General features: G+C 36.4%; 3 protein-coding genes across 3 annotated transcripts; all 3 read right to left on the bottom strand.

Annotated features, from left to right (window-relative positions):
* Positions 1-4083: 4083 nt before the first annotated feature.
* On the bottom strand, positions 4084-7240 carry LOC145229654 (crustapain-like). Its single transcript, XM_080094989.1, has 7 exons — positions 7177-7240; positions 6814-6956; positions 6592-6699; positions 6207-6389; positions 5327-5519; positions 4907-5036; positions 4084-4213 (listed from the first exon to the last, which is right to left on the bottom strand). The coding sequence occupies exons 1-7, from the start codon at positions 7238-7240 to the stop codon at positions 4084-4086; spliced, it is 951 nt and encodes a 316-aa protein (XP_079951115.1).
* A 5595-nt stretch (positions 7241-12835) lies between these two features.
* Positions 12836-15334, bottom strand: LOC145229655 (procathepsin L-like). Its single transcript, XM_080094990.1, has 8 exons — positions 15271-15334; positions 14931-15073; positions 14589-14738; positions 14257-14433; positions 13899-14081; positions 13527-13725; positions 13026-13149; positions 12836-12941 (listed from the first exon to the last, which is right to left on the bottom strand). The coding sequence occupies exons 1-8, from the start codon at positions 15332-15334 to the stop codon at positions 12836-12838; spliced, it is 1146 nt and encodes a 381-aa protein (XP_079951116.1).
* A 1999-nt stretch (positions 15335-17333) lies between these two features.
* LOC145229656 (cathepsin R-like) lies at positions 17334-24564 on the bottom strand. The gene is made up of 7 exons (XM_080094991.1): positions 24501-24564; positions 24227-24372; positions 20311-20457; positions 19935-20117; positions 18181-18373; positions 17972-18101; positions 17334-17454 (listed from the first exon to the last, which is right to left on the bottom strand). Exons 1-7 carry the CDS (start codon positions 24562-24564, stop codon positions 17334-17336), a joined length of 984 nt encoding a protein of 327 aa, XP_079951117.1.
* Positions 24565-27040: the final 2476 nt, after the last annotated feature.

Here is a 27040-nt window from a genome sequence, read left to right on the forward strand (position 1 = left end):
CTGTATCGGTTCCTCATTTCTAACCCAGGTAACTGTAACTGGTTATTTACAGCTAAGCACCTCTTATAAGCGGAAGTACAAAAACAAGTGATTTAAATCATGAAAATAAGATAAATAAAATTGAAGCCTTTACTGATAAATGTTACCAAATTATAGATTAGAAACAAACGAAAGCGTACAGATCTTAACCTTATGTGCTGAATTAAACACGTTCCCTGTGACTTGTGTAAAACCAATGATTTACACATGGGCATTGCCACTAACCGTTTTGATTTTAAATGATTGGAAACAAGATTCGGCAATGTAAATTAATTCCCTTGTTTTAATATGGTAAGTGTCATCAACGCGAGCAAACCTGTCCTCTATTCCAACCATTCTATTCAAAAAAGTTTATTACTTTATGTTATATTGCGGCTCAACATTTTCGCATTCACGATTTTATCGCGTTTTCGAGCTGGTACACTCTGCACCGATTAAATGGCCAACGTTGTCGTTCCACTTGGTTGCCTGAATTTGTACCGTTGGGATCAAGTTACGAAAGAGTGTCAGTGGCAAGTCAATTCATTCTATAACAAGTAGAGAGTAGAGCGGAACACAACGAACTAAGCCTTGTGTTGAGCAAAGCAACATGTTCATTCCCCTTTTTCTAAACTCTAAACAGTGCTTTTTATTCAAACAAGTGGTGTGATGGAAAACTATACCTTTCTGCCCTCGGCTCTATTTCGACAAGATTTTTCTAATCGCAAAACAATTAAATCTGAATTCAGTCCAACTGGTTCTTTTTGCCACACAAAACATGAACAGATCCCAAAAATAGACCGTAAGAGATACTTGCGTTTATCTAAATGAGCTAATGTAAGTTTGTAGGCTACACTTTGCGTTTGGTTGACTACCGATGGTGCTGTAAAAAAGGACAAACGACCTTCACTGTTGATTTCTAGGTTTAATTGTTATAGTGTGTTTATTGCTTGGATTTGTTGCCTCCCACCACGTCCTAGGTTGTTCTACCACCTATTAAAATGTTCCGTCACAAACCACTGAAGCGAATAGCGGAACAATAAATTAAACCTTGGTTTCAAAGTTTGTGACGCGTTCGTGAATTGTACGACAGACAAATGCGTGGGTAAACAATAGACAGGTAGTATTGGTTCCTGTTTCTGACCCAACTAACTCTATCGGTTATATTCACAGTTAACCACTTTTTCGAAACGGATTTCTTATCCTTCTGGAAAAACAAAGTGATGTAAAATGAATGATGTAACAACTTACGTCGTTGTTAGCGAAATGCATCGGGCCTACTTAATTAATTAATCCTCGTGTTTGTAATATGATAAGCGACGTCATACATGTTTCACGCTAAACGCATGTTTGCAGAGTATAGCAGTATTCCAACAACACCATACCAGTTCATCTGTAAAAGTGGCGTTAAACTTGTCACAATTTAATTTCAATTTAGGATTTTCTCGCCTAACTATTTGCACACGGGTTCAAGCCAAGATAGTTCAAGTAACGGTAAAAGTGAAACTCCTAGGCTAGGATACAACGCACTGAAGCAGGGCACTGGATAGAGTGCAAAATTTATGTTTAGGCCTATTTGTAAAAAGTGATGTTGATTTTGCTTTTATGTCACTTACCACAATTTGGTTGTTTTCGGTACAAATAAATTTCATATAAGCTGGGGTAAGAGTGGTAAAGTCACTGATCAAAGCTTTTGAAATCTACCCTAATCTTAACCTTTACATTTCCTGTTGACAACACGCGACATATATTATGTTGTTGTTATTAGCCATTAATGCCATTCTAATCATTTCTTAAAGTCGACTTGTTTTATTTTATAAAAGATTTTAAAAAGTAATCTTTTAAATATTGAAACTATTGAAGTATAAAACAAACTTTAGCAAATTATCTGTCTAGAATGCTGAAGTGTTACCAAATTTGAGAATTGTGACAAACTAACTGACAAACTTCTATAATGCACCGAATTAAACGCACCTGGCCCTCACACAAACCAGCAGTAAGATTGAATTCCCATACGATTACAAGTTCCTCTTTTGTGTTGATCGTCACAACGATTTACATTTTAATGGGTACCGGTAGCTGGCAAACAAAACCAGTAGGCGAACAATTATTAACTAAACCTGGTTTTAAAATTCATGTCGCACTCTTTAAATTGCCACAGCAAACAATGAGGCGTATGGACGGACAATAGACACGCAGACGCAGTATTGGTTCCTAGGTTTTGAATTGGCTGTTAATATGGTAATTTGTTGTTAATATGGTAAGCTTCATCACCGCAAGCAGACCTGTATGTTTACCCATAGTACTATTATTATTCTGTTATCGAAGTGGCAGCAGCACCTGTGGTATTGTCCCACAAATATTTACAGTCCCAAAAGTTTGGCGATCATGAAGATACTTCATATGCGTTTAGACTGTGCTGGTGTTTAGCTGTTTTAAACTTAAACTGCTGCCTTCATGTGAACTCTTAAGTAGTCTCAGCAAAACCTTTTCCTCTACACCAGGGGTCACCAAACTTTTTTTAACTGCGGGACGGATAAGTTGAAAAATGACTCGCGCAGGCCGCATAGTTTACCTGTCCAGTTTTACGTACTGGTTGTTCACCGCGCATGTGACGCAACTTTTCGCAATATATAATTGCTAAATAGGTAATGTGGGTTTTTGTCAAGGATATAAGATAGCAATCAAATGTAACTGGGGACCCTCTAAAATTTACTTTTTTATGATCACTGGAATCAACAAGGATCCAAGCCTGGTCCTTATTCGGTTTCCGTACACCATCGGGTATCCTGGTACATCACACAAGAAATCATATGTATTGTCCCATTTTAATGCATGTTTCGACTTTCGTTTGCTCACGCCGCGTTGTGGTACTTGAATTATCTTCTGTATAGTGACGAAATAAAGCATTTGTTTTTCTTTAATCGGAATAAAGCATTTGTTTCATAGAGTAGCACAAAATAAGTTCCAATTGAATAGTTTACTTTATTTATTGTTTATAAATGCTTTTTTATTGCAGAGAAATATTTTTTTATTGTTTGTCAAAAGCCTTCGCGGCCCCCAGCAAAATGGCAAACAACCCCAAAGAGGGTCACGATCCAAAGGTTAAAAACCACTGCTCTAAAAGAATGTTTGCGCAGAACAAGGTAAAATCTCAACTTTTGCTCATCAAAACAGACTCTCCCCTTGATTTTATTAGGTAACGAAAAATGTGTTGTAACGATAAACCTGTAATCTACATGAACTCTATATATTAAAACAGTCGAAAGGCTGATCATAAGCAAAATAACAAAAAGTGTTCTAAACATGTTTTGGTTACTTTTTAAGATCTAAGTCGGGTGTCTTGGGCTCTACATTAAGTCCCCTTTGTCACCAATGGCTACATTACATCACATAGTTTCCGACCGTAGTCGACTCTATACCCTTGTAAATCCTAAAAAACAGAATTACCATCACAACCTCAACTGAAAAACTAAGACAATAGCTTTTGAATATTTAAAATCTCTTTTTTATGATTTGTACGTGTGGAAAGAATGTAAAAAACACATTTGAACACAGGAAAAAGTAGTTTCTTTTTTGAATAATCGGAAAAGTTTCAAAACTTTATGTCTCTACAGGTCGGGTTACTGCAAACCTACAATTTTTTTTTGCTTTACTATTAATAGTTTTTCTTTACTACAAAAAAGCAGGACGCAAAATGAGGCAAATAAGTTTTAAACTAAGATATCACGTTTCCCGAAAATAGAACCAAAGAAAAAAAACTCTAAAAGCAGTGGTCGGTAGTCATCGGTGCCGGTTCAGCCGATTAAAACAACCTCACTAAATCAATGTTGTAATAACCTATATGAGGTGAAATAAATTTTCATAGACAACCATTCGTTGTTTTAGAAAGCCGGTCTGTAATAAAATTTAAGCTTTAAAGGAACCTGTAGTGCAAACACCGGTCGCCGACCTCTGCCCTAAATAAATGTTGCGGTGATCATACATTAGGAAAAACAGTTACAGATATAGTAATTAATATATAGAAGAGTAGATAGAAGAGAGGAACTCATTAACAATACATGTCTATACAGCAGATGCACCAGTACGTTTTACAACAGGGTACATTGCATAGGATGCTATGGAACAGTTGTTGTTTTTGTCCTTAGCAATCTTGTGGTAGCCGGAGTTTTCATCATCGTCGCCACAACCCCAACTAAAGCAAAAATAAATTTTCTGATTGAACATTAAAACAAAGATCGCAAAGCGTATTAGCAAGAGCATACGGTTATCCAAACTGCAACAGAAAGAACGCATCGACTGCATGGGGGTAAAACTACCACAAAAAAGCAATTTTATTGTTATCTAAATCAGGGATGCACAACTTTTTCGCATTTAACGACTGTACCGCAACTCCGTATTTTAGCGACGGTCGCCAGTGTCTCCATGTTGTTTGTTTCAAAATGACAATAGAAATAGAATTTATCTTAACCGTATTATTACACTTTGCCTACTTTGCATTGGTTGCATACAGTTAAAAACAGTCTAAACTTACACTGGCGTACGTCTTTTGGGCCTGTAATGTACCCTAAAGTTCTCACCAACAAACACAAAATTTGAGAGGCGATTGCCCTAAAATCAATAGATTTTGCTATATATTTGTTCACTGTAAATTTGGTTTAAAATGCAACCATTATCGACAGCGATATACTGACGTTCACGTAAAAAAAACGGTGCAAAAGTATGCAAATTCTCCACATATTTTAGTATAACCCAACTTAATGAAAGAAATAGGCAGTAGAGCCGGTTGCAAGTAGTTATTTCGCAAACAACAATTATAATTATTTTTGTGAAATTGGTCATGTTTGGTTACCACCTAAAAAAAAAACTGAATATACTTGGTTTATACCTGTTTTTGATAATCCAGTATTTTTCCGTTCCGTTGTCCGCACTGTTCCGCTGAACACCGTATCCAACTACCAGCACCGCATGATACTTGGCTTGGCCCCAATTGTAAGGACCGGGATCGTAAAATATACCTATATTGCGCGATATTAAAACAGCATTCATCAATAAAATATTGAAATATCGGGTTGATCGCAGCAACAAATCGGTTTCATTTGTCACTTGTTAAATGTCCTAGATGCAGCCATGTTGTCAAACGCGTATGAATATTTTTATCAACGATTTTCGCACTTTATCCCTTCCCCGAGAAATTGTATTTTGCACTTCAAATCTTTATGACGTTATATGTAAAGTTAAATGAAATTAAATCTAACGAAGAGCCCCTTTCTTTATCTCTTTATTAAGCATATTGTTACTCCTTTACCATCGTACGGCGACGCAGAAAATTTTTCCAGCTGGGTTTGACTTGAAAATATAAGTGTTGCAACCACTGGTCCAATTCGTGCCACAGCTCTTTCCAAATCTTGTTCCGGATTGTTTTCGTTTCTTATGGCAACAGATTTCCATCGGGCAAGTTCGACTGCAGCTGCCTTATTTGCTGACTGGCACTTTCCGCGCTAAATTTTGTAAACAAGAAACGTTGTCAACGACGCAATTAAAAATGTTAAGTTCAAACAATGCAGAAACATTACAAACCAAAATAACATTAAACATCATTTTTAAACAAAAAAGCCTACACGCTTTTGACTCTGTTTATTTTTAGTTAAAAAGTTTTACGATGTTTGACAGTTTTTAGCTAAATTATAGAGTTCGGACGGAAACCGTACATAAGACGGTATGGCCCTTAGGTTGATCCTTTTGTGTTGCTTTCAGGCCGTTGCTGGCCTCTAAATGATTTACTGATCTTTCGTTAGAGTGGCTAAGTTTGTTACTTTCGTAGAGAGGCTAAGTTTGTTACTTTCGTAGAGTGGCTGAGTTTGTTACTTTCGTAGAGTGGCTAAGTTTGTTACTTTCGTAGAGAGGCTAAGTTTGTTACTTTCGTAGAGTGGCTAAGTTTGTTACTTTCGTAGAGTGGCTAAGTTTGTTACTTTCGTAGAGTGGCTAAGTTTGTTACTTTCGTAGAGAGGCTAAGTTTGTTACTTTCGTAGAGTGGCTGAGTTTGTTACTTTCGTAGAGTGGCTAAGTTTGTTACTTTCTTAGAGTGGCTAAGTTTGTTACATCTCGGGCGACAGGAAACAGATAACACCAAAAAATAAAAACTAGTGTAGATATTCAAAACTGTAACTTAAGTACTTATGTTCGACCTGGAAAGGGGAACGCTGGTGGTAATCACTTTCACTTATTGAACCATGTTCCATAATGTAGTTGAATGAATCATAAACATGTCCCGGTCTGTCACCACCAGGCATACAATCAACCAACTGTTGAACTGATAGTTCAACCAATTCCTTGTTGACAATTTTGTTGTGTGATTCCACAGCTGAAACCTGTAGCGAGGCAAAAGTAAGCATGTTTTTCTTCTAAATTTCTATGCGGCTGAGTAAAAGGAAATTTAAACTATCTTAATAATCTAAAAAGTTGTATAGATTTATTTCGGTTACTTACAGCGCTAAAAATCCAACATGCAGGCAAAGGATACTGGTTTCTTATTTTGGTAACGCACTCTTTTTTGCGCCAGTCAACGCTTACTGGGCTTTCATAAGCTTCACCATCATCACCTGAGCTTGAATTGTCAACTGTACAACTTGCTAAGATGGGCGGCATTCGACAGCTCAACCACGACAGCTCTTTGCTGGTCTGAACAACAGTAAACGTTATTTGCCCTCTTTTGAAAAAAACAGGAAAACTTTTGAGGAAAGCGTAAATTATCACAAAGAGTAGTTGTGCTCCTTTGAATTAAACATCATTTACCTGATCACTGTATCGAGTTTGTTGAATTCGGAATGTGTGTTTTCCTTCCATGTATTCTGAGTTGTGTTGTTTCACCATTTCCAGGTTCTCCGACCAAACTTTTTGACGTCGTTTTTCTTCTTCACTTGACTCAAATTTCTTTTCTGCGATACAAATTAGTTTGTTTCTAGTTTATTTTTTTGTCAAGCGAACACTCTTTGTTTCCAGAAGTTGGTGCATAGAGTTTCAATTTTGATTAAGTAAATTTTATATTTAATGCAACGTAAAGCTTTTTTGCATGGTTTAAGACTGAAAAAATTAACGCCGAAACCTGGACACCTAATGGAGTTTGAAATACAAAAGTACACAAAATCAAAAGCTTACCAAATTTTTTAACCCATTGCTGAAAGTTCATGTACGGCTGCTCCTGATTTTGTACCGTTGCCATTGTTTCTCTTTCGTACATAATTGAAACAGGTTACACTGCATACAAACAGTTTTCCAGTCTGTCTTTGAATTTGTTGTGATGCACATTTTATAGCCAAAGGAGACAAATATATGTCACAGTCCTGTACGTAGTAACCACCCACAATATTACGCGATACTTCTAAGTAGGAAAATTTAATACATTGCAATAATACCACCTCTGTTTGCTTTGGCAATGCAGCGTATTAGCGCATTGCGTAGGGTAGGTAACTTACCGACACGTAGTTCTGTCTCATGTGTGTTTTTGGTTCTTACTATTTTCTTATCCATGCAATGGTGAAACGTTTGTAGGAGTAAATGACGTCGAAAGGCGGTCATAAGAACCACATCTGTAGGCTTGTGTAAAAAACAGAGCACTAAGCTTGATTTGGTCCCATATTTGTTTTAAGTTTGTAAAGTTTGACTCCGACATGCAGAGCATGAAACACATTTGTCATTTTGAATGAAGCATGTAAAACAACTTTGGGGTAAAAAGTGAACTTATACCATAATAATTTGCTTTGCTCATAACTTCTCGTATACTTATGCCTAAAGATCGTCCAGGACCAGCACATTGAACTTTTATAAAAAATAAAATCCCTTACATTTAAATAACATACTTTATATGATATGTTATTGGTTTAATTCTATTCCCAACCATAACGTATCGTTCTAAATCTAAACAAACCTTTATAATTTTGAACTTGTCCACGTATTTTAACAAAATGATTTTGTTCATTATTACAATTTTTTACATGATTCTAGTTTTACAAACTAATTAATATTCAAATAAATTACTATAGAGATGCACCGAAGTTTTAATTGGCCGAAACATTTCGGTTAAGTATGCCGTTTTGCCATAATGTTTTGATTTCGTTTCGAACTTTTGAATATTCAAACGATACCGAATACTTTGAGTATATGGAATTAATGCCTTATTATTCTCCAATATCGCCAATTTAAAACATCATAAATTAACTAATTTCTATTTAAACAAGGAACTGAAGAAACCAGTTAGGCGTAATACATATTCCACGATAATGGACTGATAATGTTACTCTGAATTTTTATTATGTGTAGTTATTTAGTCGCATAAACGGTGGTTGTCGACGACCATGCTGCCTGTTGGAGGGTCCGATACTATTCAGTTTAAACACTTTCGGTTCAGTAATTAACTAAATGTTGCATCTAGAAAACACGGGACACGTTGTCTGCAATGTTAATAATTGTTTGTTCAGAAGTTGTTTTGAAGTGTCATATATGAGTTCACCTGTATCAACAACACAAGGTTGATTGGAAAACAGCAATCAGAAACGTCGCGTATAGTTCAGCCTGATTCGGCCGAAACTATTCGGCCTTGTGACCAAATATTCGGTTTCAGCCACAACCTTTTGAGGACAAATATATGTCACAGATATGTACGTAGTAACCACCCACAATATTACGCGATACTTTTAAGTAGGAAGATTTAATACATTGCAATAATGCCACCTCTGTTTGCTTTGTCAATGCAGCGTATTAGCGCATTGCGTGGGGTTTGAAACTAACCGACACGTAGTTCTGTCTCATGTGTGTTTTTGGTTCTTAGTAATGTCTTACCATGCGATGGTGAAACTTTTGTAGGTGTAAATGACGTCGAAAGGCAGTCATAGCAACCTCTTCTGAAGGCTTGTGTAAAAACAGATCGACACAAGCACTAAGCTTGGTTTGGTCCCCATTTTGATTTAAAATTTTTAAAGTTTAACTCTGCAGTGAAAAGTGGCCTTACGGTAGTAAACCGAAACAGTTGGCTGGCTCCAAACACACTGTGTACTTCTGGCCCAGGACCAGTACTTTGAACCTCTATAAATAATAAAACCCCTTTCTTCAGACACATTTAAATAACATACTTTATTTGATAACTTTGGTTTAATTCTATTTCCTAACTAAAACGTAACGCCGTTTTGCCAATGTTTCGCTTTCGTTCCAAACTTTTGAATATTTATAGACGAAACCGAATACTTAGTATATGGAGTTAATGCCTAAAAATGTTCCAATATCGCGATTTAAAACATCATAAATTAACTAAACTATATTTGAACAAGTAGCTCAAGATGCATTTAGGCGTAACATATATTTTACGATATTAATTAGTGATGCACCGAACCCGCTTAAAAAGGTGCGGGCCGAAACCGAATCAGGCCGAACTTAAAATCCCCTTTCTTGTAGATGTTTTTAACTAAACCTTGTGTTGTTGATGCGAGTGAACTCAATTTTGACAAACTAAAATCACTTTCACAATGTGGAAGCGTTACTAAACTTGAAATATTTTGCAGACAACGTGGCTCGCATTTTATAGATACCACAAATAGCTAATTTATGATGTTTTGTATGGGCGAAAATGAAAGTTTAGGCAGGTGGCGCAACAGAGCATAGGCGTTTATGGTGCTGACTCGGCAATTATTCTTACCCTAAACCCAAATTGCCGTAACAGCACCATAAACGCCTATGCTCCGTTGCGCCACCTACCACAAGTTGTTAGACCGGGCCTCAGTGTTAGTCGCTCTACTTATTCAACGGGGGCGATTTCGTCTACCGAGGGGGCGATGGTGACAATTTTGGAAGTTGGGGGGCGATTTGACTTTAAAAAATGGCGATTCCAACATTACTAATTGTATAAATACGTACAAGAACTGTGAGATTCAGCTACCTTTAATTTACAAGCAATTGAATACATTGTGTTTACTGGGGAATGTTTGTACTTTCTTGATCTGGAAAGCAAGGTTGGGCATTCAATTAACCACAGGGCACCCCTTTTTGAGACTATGTGTGGTTGACTGGTGAGAGGCCATACTTTGTGAATACAACGGTGACAAGCTTTATCTCACACTTGTTTCGCTTTTATAGGTCTACACCAGTGCTCTTCAACCTTTTTTTCTGTTGTATACCTTTTACAATTTTCAAGCAACTTTGTATACCCTACAGGGGTGCACAAGCTTTTCAGTACAGATATTAATGACATTTTTCTCAATCCTTTACTCCAAGAATATTAAAAGCAAAATCTCTCCAGGTATCTGCTTATAGCTTCATAATTCACATTACTGACGCAACAGTCCCAAACTGATGGTGATGGGACGAGTACCCGGTACCCGGTACCCGGTATCGAACGACTTTAGTGGTATCGATACTCGTACTAGATGTGGAAATATTTTATCTTAGTTTTCGATATCCAAGGCCGATTTACACCATAAGAATACGGGCAACTTTTTGCCAATAGTTGCTCCGACAGGACAAAATCGGGAAAAAGTTTCGCCAGGTTACCTATATTTTTTTCGCTATAATGTGGAGTATACATTTTTTTGCAAGCGCATTAACCCCGGCCACGGCAGATAAATTAGCCAGTGATACACAACTAAGTATAACACGATTTTTAAGTACTCGGTAATCGTACTCGATATCGAAAGTATATACATGTGGTACTCGGCATCGGTACTCGCTTCAAAACCTGGTATCGTCCCATCACTAGAAAGTGACACACTAATATTGACAACAAGCAGGTCAGTCTTACATAATTCAGGATACAATGCCGACCTGCATTTCATAAAAACGCAATAGTGACCTTTAGTAACACTGATCTCAGCTGTATTCCCTTCGTATACCTTTCTTCAGTTGTATACCCTAATTTTGTTGCGTAATACACTTGGGTATACAGTATACCCGGGTTGAAGAGCACTGGTCTACACAAGCGCTTCCCAAACATTTATGATTTCTCATTTAGGATTCTCCTCTACTGAGTAATGCCCCATTGTTTTTCAACAAAAGAAGGCAATTGTTTGCGCATAATCGTAATATTGTTTTGTCTATGATTGAACAGATTTTTCTTAGATGCGTTTAAAGAATTGCGTGAAATAGAGTTGGCGTGTTGTACTAGCAATTAAATTATTTGTTAACTGAAGCTTTGATTAAAGCTTTCGTGTTGCTTGGCGAAGCTAACCGCCCGCATCTGCTCAAAAACTTTTGTACAAATAACAATCTAATAGAGGGCCGATTTTGAGGCGGTGCCTTGGAAAGGGGGCGATTGCGCCAAAAAGGTTGAAGATCCCTGATATAAACGGTGCCCATGCCACCAGAAAAAGGATTTAAGGTACAGTCTGATATATAGCCTGTATGTTCCATTTTATGTATTCGCAGAAATTTCCTTCTTTTTAAATTATCTCTTGTGTCAAATGCTTTGTTACAATGCTTGTTATGTTTTTGTCCATTAAAAAAAGTGTACTTATTTAAATCGCTGGGCAGCGTCAACAAACTAGATAACCAAAACAGATAAATATACACCCTTTTTACCCATTCTTTTACATTTTTGTACAAAGTCCAAGTACAAAATGCTGCCCTATTTTAACAATTTGATTTCTCTCACGTTATTTGTTTGAATTTCTTTTTAGCTGCATGGTTCAATAAACAAAACATGTTTGCAGTGATTATAGACCAGTGGTTCCCAAACTTTTTCATATTTTTTTCAAAACGGTCCCTTTGCCATTATTTCGAGAGCTCGCGGTCCCTAAGCCGAAATGTGCATTCCACAAAAACGAAAGTTGATGCAGGATTTTAGCTAGTTATGCAAAATTGCGCATAACAATCATCCAAAGACAGCATGTGACATCACAAACAGGACAAAAACATTGCGATTGTGCGCGAACAATTGCATTTTTGATAGTTGTCATTCAATGAAGGCCATTGTTTAGCAATGGAGCCAGTCGATTCTCAATTCTACTTTGATTTAAACTTATTTAGTGGCACAAACTGACGCCAAATAAGATGATAGAATTACTTCAACTGCTTCGCGGTCCCCCAAAAATTGCCTCACGGACCCCTAAAGGACCGCGGACCCCAGTTTGGGAACCGCTGTTATAGACGCTGTAAATACAGGTAAATGTGCTGGTAAACTTTATTGTGATTTGATTATCAATATCATGCTGTTCTTTGTTATTTAACATTACGAAAGATTTTTTGGCAATTGCTGACCACTAAATGGCGTATACTCGAAAAGTCGATCTTGAGCAAAAAAAAAATTGGAGTCTGCAGGAACCTGGCTGAATGGTCCGGCGCGCCTGACCAAAATACATACATTAAAAAAACGTCATTGGAATTCGTCCCCAGGAGTGTCTTGGGTTCGAACCCCGTAAAAAATAGTAAATCTGAACACACTTAACACGTAATATACAATTACCACATTGTAACTCATTCATTATGAGAAATACAATTAATCTCTAGAGAGCAAAATATGTTTAGCTAAGATACCACTCAAAAATTGTAACTGCTTGAAAATATCAGACAAACATTTCTAAACTTTCTTACATTTTTGTATTTCAGAACTTAATAAAGTAAATACAAAACTTAGGCATAACTTTAAAAAGACGGGTGTCACCAAAAATACATTTATCGGTGCAGACTCTAAAACCACAAATATTTAACATTTAAGGGCAAATATTAACCGGAATTGTAACAGGAAAAGTACGCGTACAGCAAAATTGCGATTTTAAAGAATGTGCAATTTAAAATGACAACAGCAAAAAAAATTCCCAGGTCAAAAAATAGCCGTTCACTTTCTTCTTATAACTGGATACATGGCATTCGATGCTATACAACAATTGTTGCCTCTGTCTTTAGCAATCTTGTGGAAGCCGGAGCTACGTTCAGTGCCCCAACTGTATCACAAGAAAAAGTTTTACTTCGTTTAGTTTAACATGACATTCGCCCTTGTCTTAATTTGGCAAAGTTTAGGATTATACCTGTTTTTGATTATCCAATACTTCTTAATTTCCATGTTTTCCCGGTCGTATCGCCAACCGTATCCCACTACCAAAACAGAATGAGCTTCGTCACCATTGCAAGGACCCGGATCGTAGAATATGTCTGTGAACAATAAAATGATCATTCGGGAAAGTAAACAAGTTGTTTTAAACAAACATAGAAAGCATATTATTCACTATAGATGCAGTGTGTCACAAATGTAATATTAGTTAGCAACGATTTTAAGCTTGTTTTAAGCTAAACGTGTTAAGTAACAAAAAAGCTAAACTTTCTACACCAATGTAAAATTTTGACACCGCGAAAACTAACCGACAGCCCACCAAAACCTGATTGATAAAAGTTCGGCAGTGTTGCCCCAGTTGGAAAAAGTTACAGATCCTGCTCTAAACCATAAAGTAATTTAAATTGCGCTATATACTGACGACAATTTAGTCCATGTACCAAAATAGCTTTTTTTAAAACGTATTTCTGTTCCTTACCTTGAAAGTTGGACATAGAATACAGCTTATGACTTTGGGCACGACTGGAAAAAATTAAACAGGCTGCCACTGGTCCAACACGTGCCACTGCAGTTTCCAAATCTTTTTCGGGATTGCCTGGATTCTTTATCTCAATTGACTTCCATTTAATGAGTTTGACAGCTGCCATTTTCCCCGCTGATCTGCACTCTTCGCCGCACTAAATTAATTTAATAAAAGGATAAAATGTTTAACCGCTTAGTGCCTTTGCGGATTTAGGCCTATACAAAACCTCAACCCATTCTAAATCCACTTTTTAGTTTTACTGTTCGCTATGTAAACGTAGAAAAACTGTACGATACAGTCTTTCAAATTTGTTTGCATTTAACCTACACTAAAAGGTTTGCTTTGCTGATAATCTGATTCAAGGATTGAACCATGTTTCATAAGGTAATTAAAAGCATCATAAACATGTCCCGGTTTATCACCACCAGGCATACAGTCAACCAACTGTTGAACTGATAGTTCAACCAATTCTCCGTTGACAATTTTGTTGTGTGATTCCACAGCTGATACCTGCAACATCATGAAAGTTGTTTGTAACAGCATCTACTTTATTTTAAACCGATTTACAATGTTATTTTTGGATTTATTAGATTCACAAGAATCTTTTTTTCACTATTTTACAATGTTATTTTTACCGTTAGGTTTGTGTATCTGATCTGTGTAAAGAAAGACATTTGACGCTTACTGCGCTGAATATCCAACACGTGGGCGTGTTTTCCTGGTCCCTCACACCAGTGACACAGCCACGTTCATACCAGTTAACACATTGCGGGCTTGGAGTTAATAGATTTGAAAACATTTCTGTTATAAAATTTAGTTTTGACATCAGCCAAAAATGAATCCGCGATAATCCTTGCAACACCTACAAGACAACAGAGTAAAAAAAATGTAAAAAGGAAATAATGCCATTAGGATAAAAGAATGTTTATTTCGCGTTTGTTTAAATACAAATTGATGGTACAACTGCAGAAGCAGGTTTGACAAGTTGTGGAAACAACCAAACAAGCATAAACTCACTGAACAGCGGGACGTTTGGCTGTTTGAGCTAACAAAACCACAAGCATCTGCTGGTGATGGTGGTGCTTTACAACGCATCCACGATAACTCCTCTGTTTTCTGCAGGACAAAAGTTCGTGTAATCGTGGTTTTGCCAGAAAAAATAACAAACTAACAGTAAGTAAAAAAAATATAAAAAACGTAAACTGTGTTGCAACTTAAACTGCGACAAATGATACCAAGCCCTAGATAAGGTGCTGCGTCACTCATAAACTACACACTATATGTTGTGAAAATTGCATTAATTTGTAAAGAAAGGCTATCTTTTTGATCCGATAGCTGGTCGTTTTTGAAAAAGCTTACCTGATCACTGTATCGAGTTTGTTGAATTCGATAACTGTGTTTTCCATCGTAGTATTCTTTGTTGTGTTGTTTCACCATTTCCAGGTTCTCCGACCAAAGTTTTTGACGTTCTTCTTCATCTTGGTTAGATTCGTATCTTTTATCTGCCCATAACCATAATTTTGCAAGAAAAATGGATATTTTTATGTTGTTTCTTTTTAATGGCCAGAACAACACTCGATCAGGAGGATATTACTCCACAAAAAGAATTGAGGTGTAAAAAATTACAAGCAAATAAAAAGCATATTTTAATAACAATGTTCGCAATAGATTTTTTTACTGAGGTTTGGTTTTATCTTACCATATTTCTCTGTCCATTGCTGAAAATTCAGGTACGGTGGTTCTTGGTCTGAGGCACTAGTCATTGTTCCGCTTTTCTCATGGATTCCATACAGCACACAAACATTATTTCAATCTGCCTTAATGCATGCGTTGCGACGCATGTTTTATAGCCCGAAAAAAACAATCATATTCCATATGTTCTCACCTACGTTTGTACGTAATATAACGTGGTTCTTAACCTCCAGTGTGGGTTTAAAAACTTATTAGTGCATGGTCAGTCACATGTGTTTTCTTAGCTCTTGTGCTCGTCTGTAAACCACACGCTGATGAAACTTTGTGGGTGATAATGACGTTTATTAACGTTGGCGTAAGATGTTGTTGGCTTGACGACATAATTATATGGTGGTATTAACTATAACGTTAATTTGAACGTGTTTTGTGTATTAACCTAAATTATATAGTATTATCTTGCTCCGAAAAACAAAAATATTTTCTCCAGTTGACAACAAGTTTCATTTTCATAAATATCACAATTTACGTTAGAGAGTGCAAACGGATTGAAAACATGAATCCAATTTGATATGAACAGATTTAGTCTATACCAGTGGATTTTGATCTTTTTATTACCATTACTACTGTAAACAGCGAGATAAATTTAATTTAACCCCTTTCTAAAAAACAAAAAATAAGCAACATTACCGACTGTCAGGTTACAGAAGAAAAGTTTGCAGTGACAAGTCACGTTAAAATCAGGTAAATGTGCTGGTAAGCAACTTTTTTGTGACTCTGAATATCATGTTGTTCTTTATTATTTAATATTGCGAAAAATATTTGGGCAAGAGTAGTAGACTAGATGTCAGCTACTCGAAAGTCAATCTTAAGCCAATAAAGCAGTGGTTCTTAACCTGGGGATCGTGGACCCCCGAGGGGTCCGCGAGATGGTTTCAGTGGGTCCATGGAGGGAAATATGTTAAGTATCATTAACCAACAGAAGAATATTTTTAAGTTTCTCAACCGTTTTTACAATCCTGCATACGAGTGCACGCTGTTTATTACCCCAAAACAATTACTTTTTGTGATTGTCTTCCCTATTGTGACATCATAACACACATGGACAATAGACTTTATAGGACAAGTGATTTGTCAAGTTATATATACCAGAAATATTATCAATTCGATGCGTTGGCCACTACAATATAGAAAGGTCATTGATTTTAAAGGACTGTAAAGGCGGATTTAAATGCTCCAACAGCATGACAGGGTATAATGCAAGACACGTGAAACATAAAAAGACTTATGGTAAATTGCGTTGGGGGTCCGCAGACTTTACGTGCCCTTCTGGAAGTTATTTGCTGTAACAAAATATAGGACAACATATTACAACTTGTTTTTGTAATTTTGCACATTTTTAAAAGTTTCATGCTTGCGGTTGTTGACTTTTGCACTTTGTGATGATTTAATTGTACTAAAAACGCGAAATAAAAACACGAATATATCTGTTAAGATAAACGTAAACTCATAACTGATATCATAGAGATCTGAACTGGAATTAGCCCACTACTCACATCAGCTGGCACAAATCAGTACTATAACACACAATCGTGTTGGTACGCTAAGCTGTTGCCATTATCAAAAGGTTTCTGGACCCTGAATTAAACAAATACATTGGTTGTGCGTTGGTGCATGTCGCGAAAATCAATCACAAACAGAAAATCAAACCCTGTCTGTTGTATTGAATTTTAATATCAGCATTTTACAAACAATTAATTCAGCAATAAAAGTCAAACAAAGTGTCTTTTGCGATACCGTTTATGTTTTTCCTACTTTGTGTGTCTTTTATACATATACACAGGGTTGCCATCGACACGGAGCCGAAAATAAGGACAACCGAAAAATTAAATTTTCATACGAAACAAAACAAACGTTTTCAAATAAATCTTTGAATTTATACTAGTCAGGACGGACATTTCTGGGAAATAAGGGCAATACATTTTTTAAAGACAATGCCCTTCAAAATAAGGACAAATCTTAGAAATAAGGACGGTTAGGCAACCCTGTAATATATATATATATATATATTATCTAAACACCAGTTCCCACAGTGCTTCTTACAACAGGGTACATTCCATAGGATGCTATTTGACATTGGTTGCCTCTGTCCTTAGCAATCTTAAAAAAGCCTAAGTGGTCCTCAGTACCCCAACTAAAACAAAAAAACATAAGTTGTTAGTTACACAATGTAAGCATCCGCATATTAGTCATTATTGCAACCAAAAAATAATTATAACCATTACAATAGAATGAATGCTTTTACTGTCTATGCGGAGTATAATAATTAGCCCCACGAAACTGCCACCGGGTATCGGTGTCGACAAACAAACGTGAAACAGGTAGTAAAGTTGAATAAGATTTTTACGTCAACGATGGCAGGTTATGTTATATATTTGTGTTTATTCATGCGTGTCTTCATGCCTGTCTATACAGGTTAAACATTGTAAACCGTAATTAAACAACGGAAATTTGGAAGGAGTTTGTCAGTTGCATAAGGTTTCTAAAATTGGCTGCAGTATGAAAAAGGTTAAAAACCACTTATAACCTATGATTCAATTATTTATTAGGTCAGCCACCAGGTTTTTAGGGTCAGTAACTTAACCGCCTTATTAATAATGTTTCATGATAAGTTAAGCCTCAAGAAAAAAAGTCATAATTAAAGCGCATACCTGTTTTTGACAATCCAGTAATGATCGATTCCATCGTTTCTCCTGTTTGGTTGAGAACCGAATCCCACCACCAACACAGCGTGGGCCACATTATTTCCATTGTGGGGATCGGGATCGGAAAAAATATTTTCTAAACAACATTTAAGAAATATTTGTTTCAAAACTTAGTACGACGTTAAACTATTTTAAAGTGTATTTCTAACATTTACCCTCATTATTATCCATTGATGAAAAATCTCTTAATTTGTCCAAACTGGAAAAGACCAACGTGGTCACTACTGGTCCTGCTGTAACAGCAGCTTGAAATTCTGGTTCCGGATTTCTGTGGTTGCTAATATCAACGGACTTCCATCGCAAAACTTCGACCGCAACCTCCCTTTTTGCGGTCTGACACGGCCCACGCTACATTCATTGTGCAAAAAACAGTGTTAACTTAAACAATGAGATAAAACTGTTTTTAGCAACCCATAGGAACTGACAGATCCTCTTAAAAAAATTTCAGAAACAAGATTAAAGTCTGACATGAAGCAAATGGTCTTAATTGTTCGTTTGTTTACAAATCGTTTATCACAGAACATCCTTCATAATCCAATTTACTGCCTGCTTTTTTTGTCTACCCAGGACATTAGCAATTAAATTGAGCCATTTTCTTATAGTCAGGTGATTGTCAAGTTCAAAATTTTCCCTTTTGCATAGCTTAACTTTGTTTTCCTTTTTTTATTTTAAAAGCCCATGCGATTCCAAGTCAAGGGTAGCAGACCACCGAGGAGACTCGCTCGCATTTACAAATTGCTCACGTTCAGAGTGTATGCAAAGAACCTCTCTGTTTGTTTTGTATAACTTGCTGACATATGACATATTTTTAAACGTTGATATATTCCCTATGCCTATTTCATGTTGGGTCCTGTATTCGCCACTGTTTTTTTTAAACCTAAATAAGCTTGTTTCTGCCGGAAGAAGTCCATGGATCCCCACACATGCAAAGTTGTATATAATGCATTTCAAGAGATAACCATGAGAAAGTTTGGTGCTGCTAAATCAAACACAGTGGTCCGTACTGTGCTTAACTAATTATGCAATAAAAAGTACAAACTATCAAAATCTTATTAAATTCGGACATGGTTTGATTGTAAAGGACAGAAGGGGTAAATAGTCGGATTATAGGGCAAAACACAACAATTGACATCTATAAATAGAAATTTCTACAAGCTGTCAATTTTCATGTAATTCGGCAGAAAAAATTTACCCATTTTAGAAGCCAGTGGGGTAAGTCATAAGTAGGGCAATTTTTTTGACCAAAAAACGAAAATTTTTGACAAATCTTGACTCTGAAAAAAATGTTTGACAAATATTGACATGTGCAGAACTCAAATAGTTAAATTACGCATTATTGTGCAAAAAGTTAAAATATGGCTCTAGGCTAATCTAACCAAAACGAAAGAATGTGCAAAAGTCTAATAGAAGGGCAAAACCTGAACACAGACTTAGCCTATTCTGATTTTTTTTTAATGCAAAAAGAAACATTTAGATCAGTGGTTCTCAAATTTTTCATTATTTTTTTAAAAGCCTTTGCCAACATTCCGAGGGCTCGCGATCCTAAAGCCTGAATGTGTATTTTAGTAAAACGAAAGTTGATTGCAGGATTTCAGCTAATTACGCGAAATTGCGCATAACAATGATCCAAAGACAGTTTGTGACATCACAAAAAACACAAAAAATCATTACTATTTTGTGCGAACAATTGTATTTATGTTAGTTGTTATGCAATAAAAGCTATTGTTTAGCAACGGAGACTGTCAATTCTTACTTCTAATTTGATTTAAACTTATTCAGTGGCACAAACTGACGCCAAACAAGATTATAGAATTACTTCAACTTTTTCGCGGACCCCCCAAAATTGCCTCACCGACCCCAAAAGGACCGCGGACCCCTGTTTGAGAACAGCTGATTTAGATTAACGAACCACAAAGGGTGATGTTTGTGGATAACCCTCTTCACGAATGCAACCATGTTCCACCATGTAGTTGAATGCTTGGTAAACTTGACCCGCTTGGTCCCCACCGTTAATGCAGTCGACCAATTGCTGCACAGATAAAACGACCAACTCGTTGTTGAGAATTTTGTTGTGTGATTCGACAGCAGACACCTGAAAAATGGCATAAGTTGAGTCACCTCTTTCTGATATACAACCGTCTGTTTAATTTTCAGGAACTTATGAAAATATTATTGTTACCACGCATATGTACGTTTTTCAGACCCTTTTTATGATCATGTGTTTGTTTGTGCTTGTTTAGGAGAGATAAAGCAGCAAAAATAAATGTAGTTGTAGAGTAACTTACTGCGCTAAATATCCAACATACAGGATTTTCCTCCTGATTCTTGACTTCTGTGACGTGATTACCTACGCGCCAATCAACACTTGGCAAATTGCGTAACAAATCTTCATCAAAAACATCATCACCTGCAGTCAACAGTGCCGCTTGCTCCTGATTTGTCAAAATGACAAGTGGAGTCATTTGGTTTGTACATGCTTAACATCATAAAAACGCTAAGGTGCGCCCCAAGAAAACAAGATGTTTTTTGTTAAATGTAAATCTATAGCAGCAAATACAGGATTTCGTACATGTTTTTTTTTGTAGGCATCATAGAAAAAACTGATTTTAAGTAATGACAAAATATCGTATTATAAGAGATGTACCAAACACAAAATTTCTCAACCACATTGGTACTGTGCCAGTGAATCGCAAATGTGCCGCGAAAAAGTTTTTTTTGAAGAGTTTATCATCGCATAGTGCTTGGTGACAAAATCGAAGTTTGCGTGTATCCGATTCGATCTTTTTTGTTACCAGAAGCAGTCACGACAGTGTTTCATACCAAAATGGAACGAAATTAGGTTATACCGGAACAAATAATTTTTGGTTCAAATACCGGAGAAAAAATTAAATAAAAAATATTCAAAACACCAAAACAGAACGAACTACCGTTATTTTTAAATTCGGTATTTCTTTCGGGACATTAAACAAAAAAAAGTTAAAGAGAATTTCACGTGGTTGCGACATAATAAAAAATATGAACACCAAAAATGTACCATATGGTGACTATGATAACAATTATCCGACAACAAGTGTTGTGTATTGCAACTGTCTTTCTTAGTTTGCTCAAGAGTTAATTGTAAAGACCACAACGAAATATTGCTGGGTAAGAACGAAATACCGAAAAATACCGTTATAAATTTATTTCGGTCAGGCCGATACGAAATGAAAATATAGGTTACGGAACGAAGTTTACTCAGAACGAATAATGTCATTTCGTTTAGTTCCGTTTCGGTATGAAACACCAAATTTTGACCGAACTAGACTGATACCAAATTATCACTAGAATGGCGTATTCGGTCAACTGAAACTTTAGTGCATCACTGATTCAAACGAGATTCCTACCACCAGCATTGGCTCTTCAAGATCCTCGTGAAATTGTATAGCCTGCGCTGGCCTAGGAGGTGAGTGGCAACACATCCATGATAATTCCGTCGTTTTCTGCATGACAACAATTGTTACTGTAATCACAGATATGGCGCTCATACAACCTAGGAAGTACGTGTATTTGCAAATACCCCAGAGTACAAGCTGTTTATTTTATAATTTACTAGATTACTCCATCGAGTAAGTTGCATTTATTACGCATCACGCAAATCGTTCGTTACTTCATAACAATAAAATCCATTATGATGGTGTATTGGGTATTGTTCTTTGCCAAACGTAGAATCAAGTCGCTTTTTATGTTCTGACTTTGGTTCGTGCCATGGTTTTTGTGTCCTGACTTTGGTGCGTGCCACGGTTTTTGGTAGAACTACTAACGTAAGAACTCACATTAGCCAGGTTTGGAAATTTCCGATAAGTGGCGCAACAAAGCATAGGCGTTTAAGGTGACAATAATTTGCTGCGTCAGCAAATTCTTTCAAATTGCCAACTCAGCAATTTTTGTCCACGTAAAACAGCGGTTCTCAAAGTGGGGTCCGCGGTCCGTTAGAGGTCCCTCACGCGGTTTCAGGAAGACCGCGAGGAGCTTAAAGTATTTCTACAATCATATGTAATACGAGATCTTGTGACTGTATAAGCAAAAATTAGACCAATATATAAGAATTCTTCGACAGAAGGTGGCTTCATTTTCACGTAAAAAAAACAGAGGCGATTGTTCGGTCACTATATTTACGTTGTTTTAATCTTGTTTGTGACGTAACAAATTGCCCTTGAAACATTCCCATACAAAGTGATCATACAGAAGTAAACTAAATTCATTCTGCGTTTTGTTATGAAAATATTTCAAAAGAAACAAACTAACTCTAATTGGTATTTCAGCAGTTTTATTTTGCCACGCTGTGATGTAGCGCTAGTTTTGTTGTCCGCTCTGCGTCTATTGTATGCCAGAGCAAGTACCACATTCATTAGTTCGATAATGAGTAGGCTACAGTTAAAAAGTTATTTTTCAAGATTTGAAGTTATTTATTTTACTCAAGATTCAAAGTTATTGTAGAGGTAATTCGTGTTCAAGATGACTGCATGACTTCAACTGGTTTATACAGTTATCATATAATTTAAAAGTGCAAAGAAAAAATGGCTGTGTGGTTGTGAAGGTAATTAAATGCCTTACTGAAATTCAGGCAACATCAAATACATAACAAAAAATTACAAAACCAACAGGAATTTGAAATACCTATGACTGATGACAATTTCAAATCTTGGTTCGAACTTTTTTAGCACACCACTTAATAGTCAATATTTTCACGAACATCTTGTTTCAATACCAGTAGTGACAATCACCATATCAAACACTATCACAAGACAACTTAACAAACCACAAAACGAACATTGCAAAAATACAAATATGTTACCGAAAAAGTCAATATGTCACCAACATCTGATTTAAAACATACTATTTTCCTGCATCTCGTCTTATGTGAAGCATAAGCAGTTAGTATACCGTGACTTTAATCTTTTGACTTTGTTTTAAAACTTGACGTTTATTTTGACTTTTGTTTCAAAACTTGACGTATATTTTGTGTAGTAGGCTACTTGCCAACAAATAGCACAGGTATACGACTGTTTTGGTGTATATGAATTATGTTTAAATGTACGTAATTACTTGCCAACTACCGTTGGTTTGGTGTCCGTCGGGCTCAAATTAACCGGTAGATTTCAAATTCAAGTACACAAAAGAACGAAACAACAATCTAAGCTTTGGTTTCTAACTTTGTAAAGGGTTTTCTGCCTTGTATCTGCCAATGAGTGCCGCGGTTGTTTATCTATTTGCTTCTAAATGCGTTCCGTTAGAGTGTCAGACCACCACAAAGCGGAACCTAAACCCCAACTATCTTAATTCAATCTGAAACCCAACCATCTTAATTCTAATTTGTAGGTATTTCTGGCTATACCCACTTTCTTTTGGGTGACTTACGTAGGTGCTGTACAAAAAGGCCAACAACCTACACTGCTGTTATATAACCACTTGATGTTTTTGTTGCCATTGTACTTTAACCCATGGTAAGGTACTTCGCTAATTAGTTTCCATACACTGCTAACGAGATCACAAAAAACACAAATAATCGCCAGCAAACACGAAACACTTGAAGCAGCAGCATGTTTAAGCTAATGCAAATTTCGAAAACATTTTTTGAACTGCCGATCGTTCTAAAAAGAAAATTTTATCGCGGACCGGAATGGAAAAAGAACAAATGTTCAGCAACTACTTTTACGCCTTTTCTGTTCTTGCTGCAATTATGGGCTGTCGGTACCCAATTCAAACTTACACTAAATTTTAGGAGTCAAAACGACACAACCCCAGCTCAACAACAACTGCTCGCTTCGTGGGGCCACGTCTCTTTGATAAATTCGCTACAGCGATGCAACATAGAATGGCAATTAAGACGTCACAGAACAATACAAAGTCCAAAACGAACATTTTCACCTCGTTACTTGCCTGCAAATGCCTTGACAAATGCAGGTGCATGACAACACAAGATCTCCATCTTGATCTTGTTTATTACCAAAAAATCTCATCAAACGTTGTTCCTAAAGTAGCTTTCGCTAGAGTGGGTGGTGCCTGACAACGCAACCATGATAGTTCTTTCGCTATACTGTTATGTCAAAGCGCACATGCAACACCTCTTTTTTGATTTATTCATAAGCGCCGAATGCGTACACAGCGACATACACATACATACATTTGTAAACACCCGAGAGTAAAATGTAGGCAACCTACCTGATCACTCCATCGAGTCAGTTGGATTCGATAACCAGTTTCTTTACTTGTATCATATTCTAAGTTGTGTAGTTTGACTTTCAATGATTGTTCCGCCCAAATGTTTCTGCGTGAATCTCTAACTTCTTCAGTATCATAGTGCTTGTCTAAAAAGATTTGTTTTGCATACACCGAAGCGAAAACTGAATTTGCCGGTCAATGTGTTTGTTACATAAATAAAGTTATGGCATAGCATCTGTAATTTTACACATATTTAAAATCGATTTAAACTTACCATATTTTTTTACCCACTGTTCAAAAGTCATGTAATAGGATTCTGTATCTTCCAGTTGCTCCATTATTAACACTTGCTAGTAGAATTTTGTGTCTTATGTATACAAACGTTTACAGGTACAACTTTTAGTGCTTTATTAATCAAAATAGAAGAAAAAATCATAGATTTTAGATACACATAAGCAATAAATTACAAGAGGACGTCCATATCTTAACTAATTGCTAAATTAAACAATTGCACTTGGCAAACACATAACCACCTGTGAGATTTAGGTATGTAGAGTTACAAGTTCCTCGTTTCGTCAGGCTTACTTGTTTGCCGTCACAACTGTTTACTACATTTAAACGTGTTTCGCACGGCTGACAAAGCTCAGAGGCCAACGATAATTAACTAGTCCTTTGTTACAATGTTTGTGACGTGATCAAATATTGTAAGGCGTAGGCGTACAACGGACATGTTGTATGAGTTTTGGGTTTCTGGAACACGTAACCGTTTACAGTCAAGCACCCCTTTCAAGCGTTTTTTATTCTTTTGTGAAACCAAGTGATGCAGATCGTTGGCATTAAAATTTCCAACCGTTTTTTATTTTGTATGATTGAAAACAAGTTTCGGCCTTGTAAATAATTTCCCTTTTTAATAAGTCCTGTCATGTATTTTAACAGCACTATGGCGATAAACTTGTACTTGCAGCAGCACTGAAAAAAATAAAAAACCCTTTCACCTGCGGATGGTGCCAAACTTACGTTTAGGCCTATTTGTAAAAAGTGAAATCGATTTTATGTCACTACAATTTGGTGGTTTTCGGCACAAATAAATTTCACAAAAGCGGGAGTGTAAAAAATGTAAAGAACTACTAATTAAAGCTGTTGCATCTACCCTAATCTTAACCTTTGCATTTCATGTTGACAACACGGGACATATTTGATGTAGCTGTTTGTTCTTAGTTGTTTCATTATTCATTAAAACTTATAAGGTAACCATAAGGCAAACAATTGTTAACTAAATATTGGTTTTAATGCTATTTACAGACAATCACCATTTTTAAGTAAAAACCAAGTGCTGTTGATCACTTGGCATTACGTACCAACGCTAATATCCAACTGTTAACTGCTCTTCACAAATAACGGATCTGTTTGTATACTTATAGCACCCTCTTGATTACGTTGGAGCACCCGTTTTTATGCCACGCAAATTTTACAAATGTTTAAACGTTTGACGATTATGGAGCTACTTCATATGCGTTAAGACTGCCCTGGTGTGCGGTGGTGTTAAAGCATTTTCAACTTTTTTATATGAAGCCATAAGCTGCCTAAAACCCATACACCTGCAGAAATACCACTTCTTTATCGTTATTTCTGATTCTATTGCTTCCACCAACAAAGAAAAACGGTTAAATCGCGTGTTGCCTACCAACGTAACAACTCGATATCTGATGTAGTTCAATAAAATTAGCGACCGTTGTTAAAATAGAAGCCTCAAATCAGTAAAAATCGGCAAAAAGCAAGGATATATCTGCGGTTGGTTCAAAATTACAGTTTTAGCCTAGATTTGGTGTCGCTGACTCTCCGGTCGAACAACTTGTCTGAATTCTTGGACGACTCTTGAACTTTACTATATTCCGGATATGTTTTAGCCACGTGCCTGGTGGTGCACGTATCTCTACTTAATTCAAAACTCTAAATATAAATTATTAACCACAGAAAAAAACACGCCTTTTTTAGATCGAGGCCTATACAAAGTTCCAATTTCGCCCGACACCACAGTTTGTACATCTATCTGCATTTCAATCTGTTCTGTCAGGCTGTCAGAAGCAAAAAGCGGAACCTTAAACTAAACCATGGTTTCAATGGTGATGACGCGTGATTTGTAATGCACAAACAATAAGGCGTAAACGCACAGCAGGCAGGTATTTTTTTTCACTTAGGTAACAACGACCAGTTATTTATAGTTGATAACCATTTCTAAAGAAACCAAATCTACTGTAAAAACAAAGTAATTTAAATCGGTTGTAATCAATCAGTATTGTTTTTATGCTACTGCTCCCGGCCAAGTTCTTACGTTCAATACTATAGACTTAACCGGATATCGTTTCGACTTTTAATCATCGGAAACGATTCAAAACTACTGCGTCACAATTTAATTTGTACTCAGAGTTATCTTGCCTTACCAGTTCATTTAGTCAAACAAAAAATCATAATCGTTAAACATAAAATTGTTTAAGTTTGTAGGGTTTGTGGCTTTACCAACTTGACTTTAAATGTCTACAGTTGGTGCTGTACAAAAGGGCGACCACTGTTCATCTATACCTACTGGATTCAGGCTCCTTTAGCTTGTTTCGTTTAGAACTAATACTGATGCCAGGATATACCAAAACACTAACTCTACAGAAGACGACATTTGAGTAAATACAATAACAAGTTAACGCAAAAAGTAATGTGTCATTTTCATTAAGGTTTATGAATGTTTAAAAGTTGTTCCTTTGTAGAAAACCGACTAAAACGTCCACAAAAGTTCTATTATGTGCTTGTTGGTCGATATTA

The sequence above is a fragment of the Phallusia mammillata genome, chromosome 5 (genome assembly GCF_965637545.1).
Source record: "Phallusia mammillata chromosome 5, kaPhaMamm4.hap1.1, whole genome shotgun sequence".
NCBI classification, from domain to species: Eukaryota; Metazoa; Chordata; class Ascidiacea; order Phlebobranchia; family Ascidiidae; genus Phallusia; species Phallusia mammillata.

Coding starts and splice junctions, on each gene's coding strand:
- LOC145229656 (XM_080094991.1), bottom strand. CDS start 24,564: ATGGAGCAACTGGAAGATACAGAATCCTATTACATGACTTTTGAACAG. Junction 24,373..24,500: donor ACAGTGGGTAAAAAAATATG/GTAAGTTTAAAT, acceptor AAATCTTTTTAG/ACAAGCACTATGATACTGAA. Junction 17,455..17,971: donor TACTGGATTGTCAAAAACAG/GTATGCGCTTTA, acceptor TTTTTGTTTTAG/TTGGGGTACTGAGGACCACT.
- LOC145229655 (XM_080094990.1), bottom strand. CDS start 15,334: ATGACTAGTGCCTCAGACCAAGAACCACCGTACCTGAATTTTCAGCAA. Junction 14,739..14,930: donor AAACTCGATACAGTGATCAG/GTAAGCTTTTTC, acceptor ACTTACTGTTAG/TTTGTTATTTTTTCTGGCAA. Junction 13,726..13,898: donor AGCAAAGCAAACCTTTTAGT/GTAGGTTAAATG, acceptor AAATTAATTTAG/TGCGGCGAAGAGTGCAGATC.
- LOC145229654 (XM_080094989.1), bottom strand. CDS start 7,240: ATGGCAACGGTACAAAATCAGGAGCAGCCGTACATGAACTTTCAGCAA. Junction 6,390..6,591: donor GTGAAGCTTATGAAAGCCCA/GTAAGCGTTGAC, acceptor GCCTCGCTACAG/GTTTCAGCTGTGGAATCACA. Junction 5,520..6,206: donor ACCAGCGTTCCCCTTTCCAG/GTCGAACATAAG, acceptor TACAAAATTTAG/CGCGGAAAGTGCCAGTCAGC.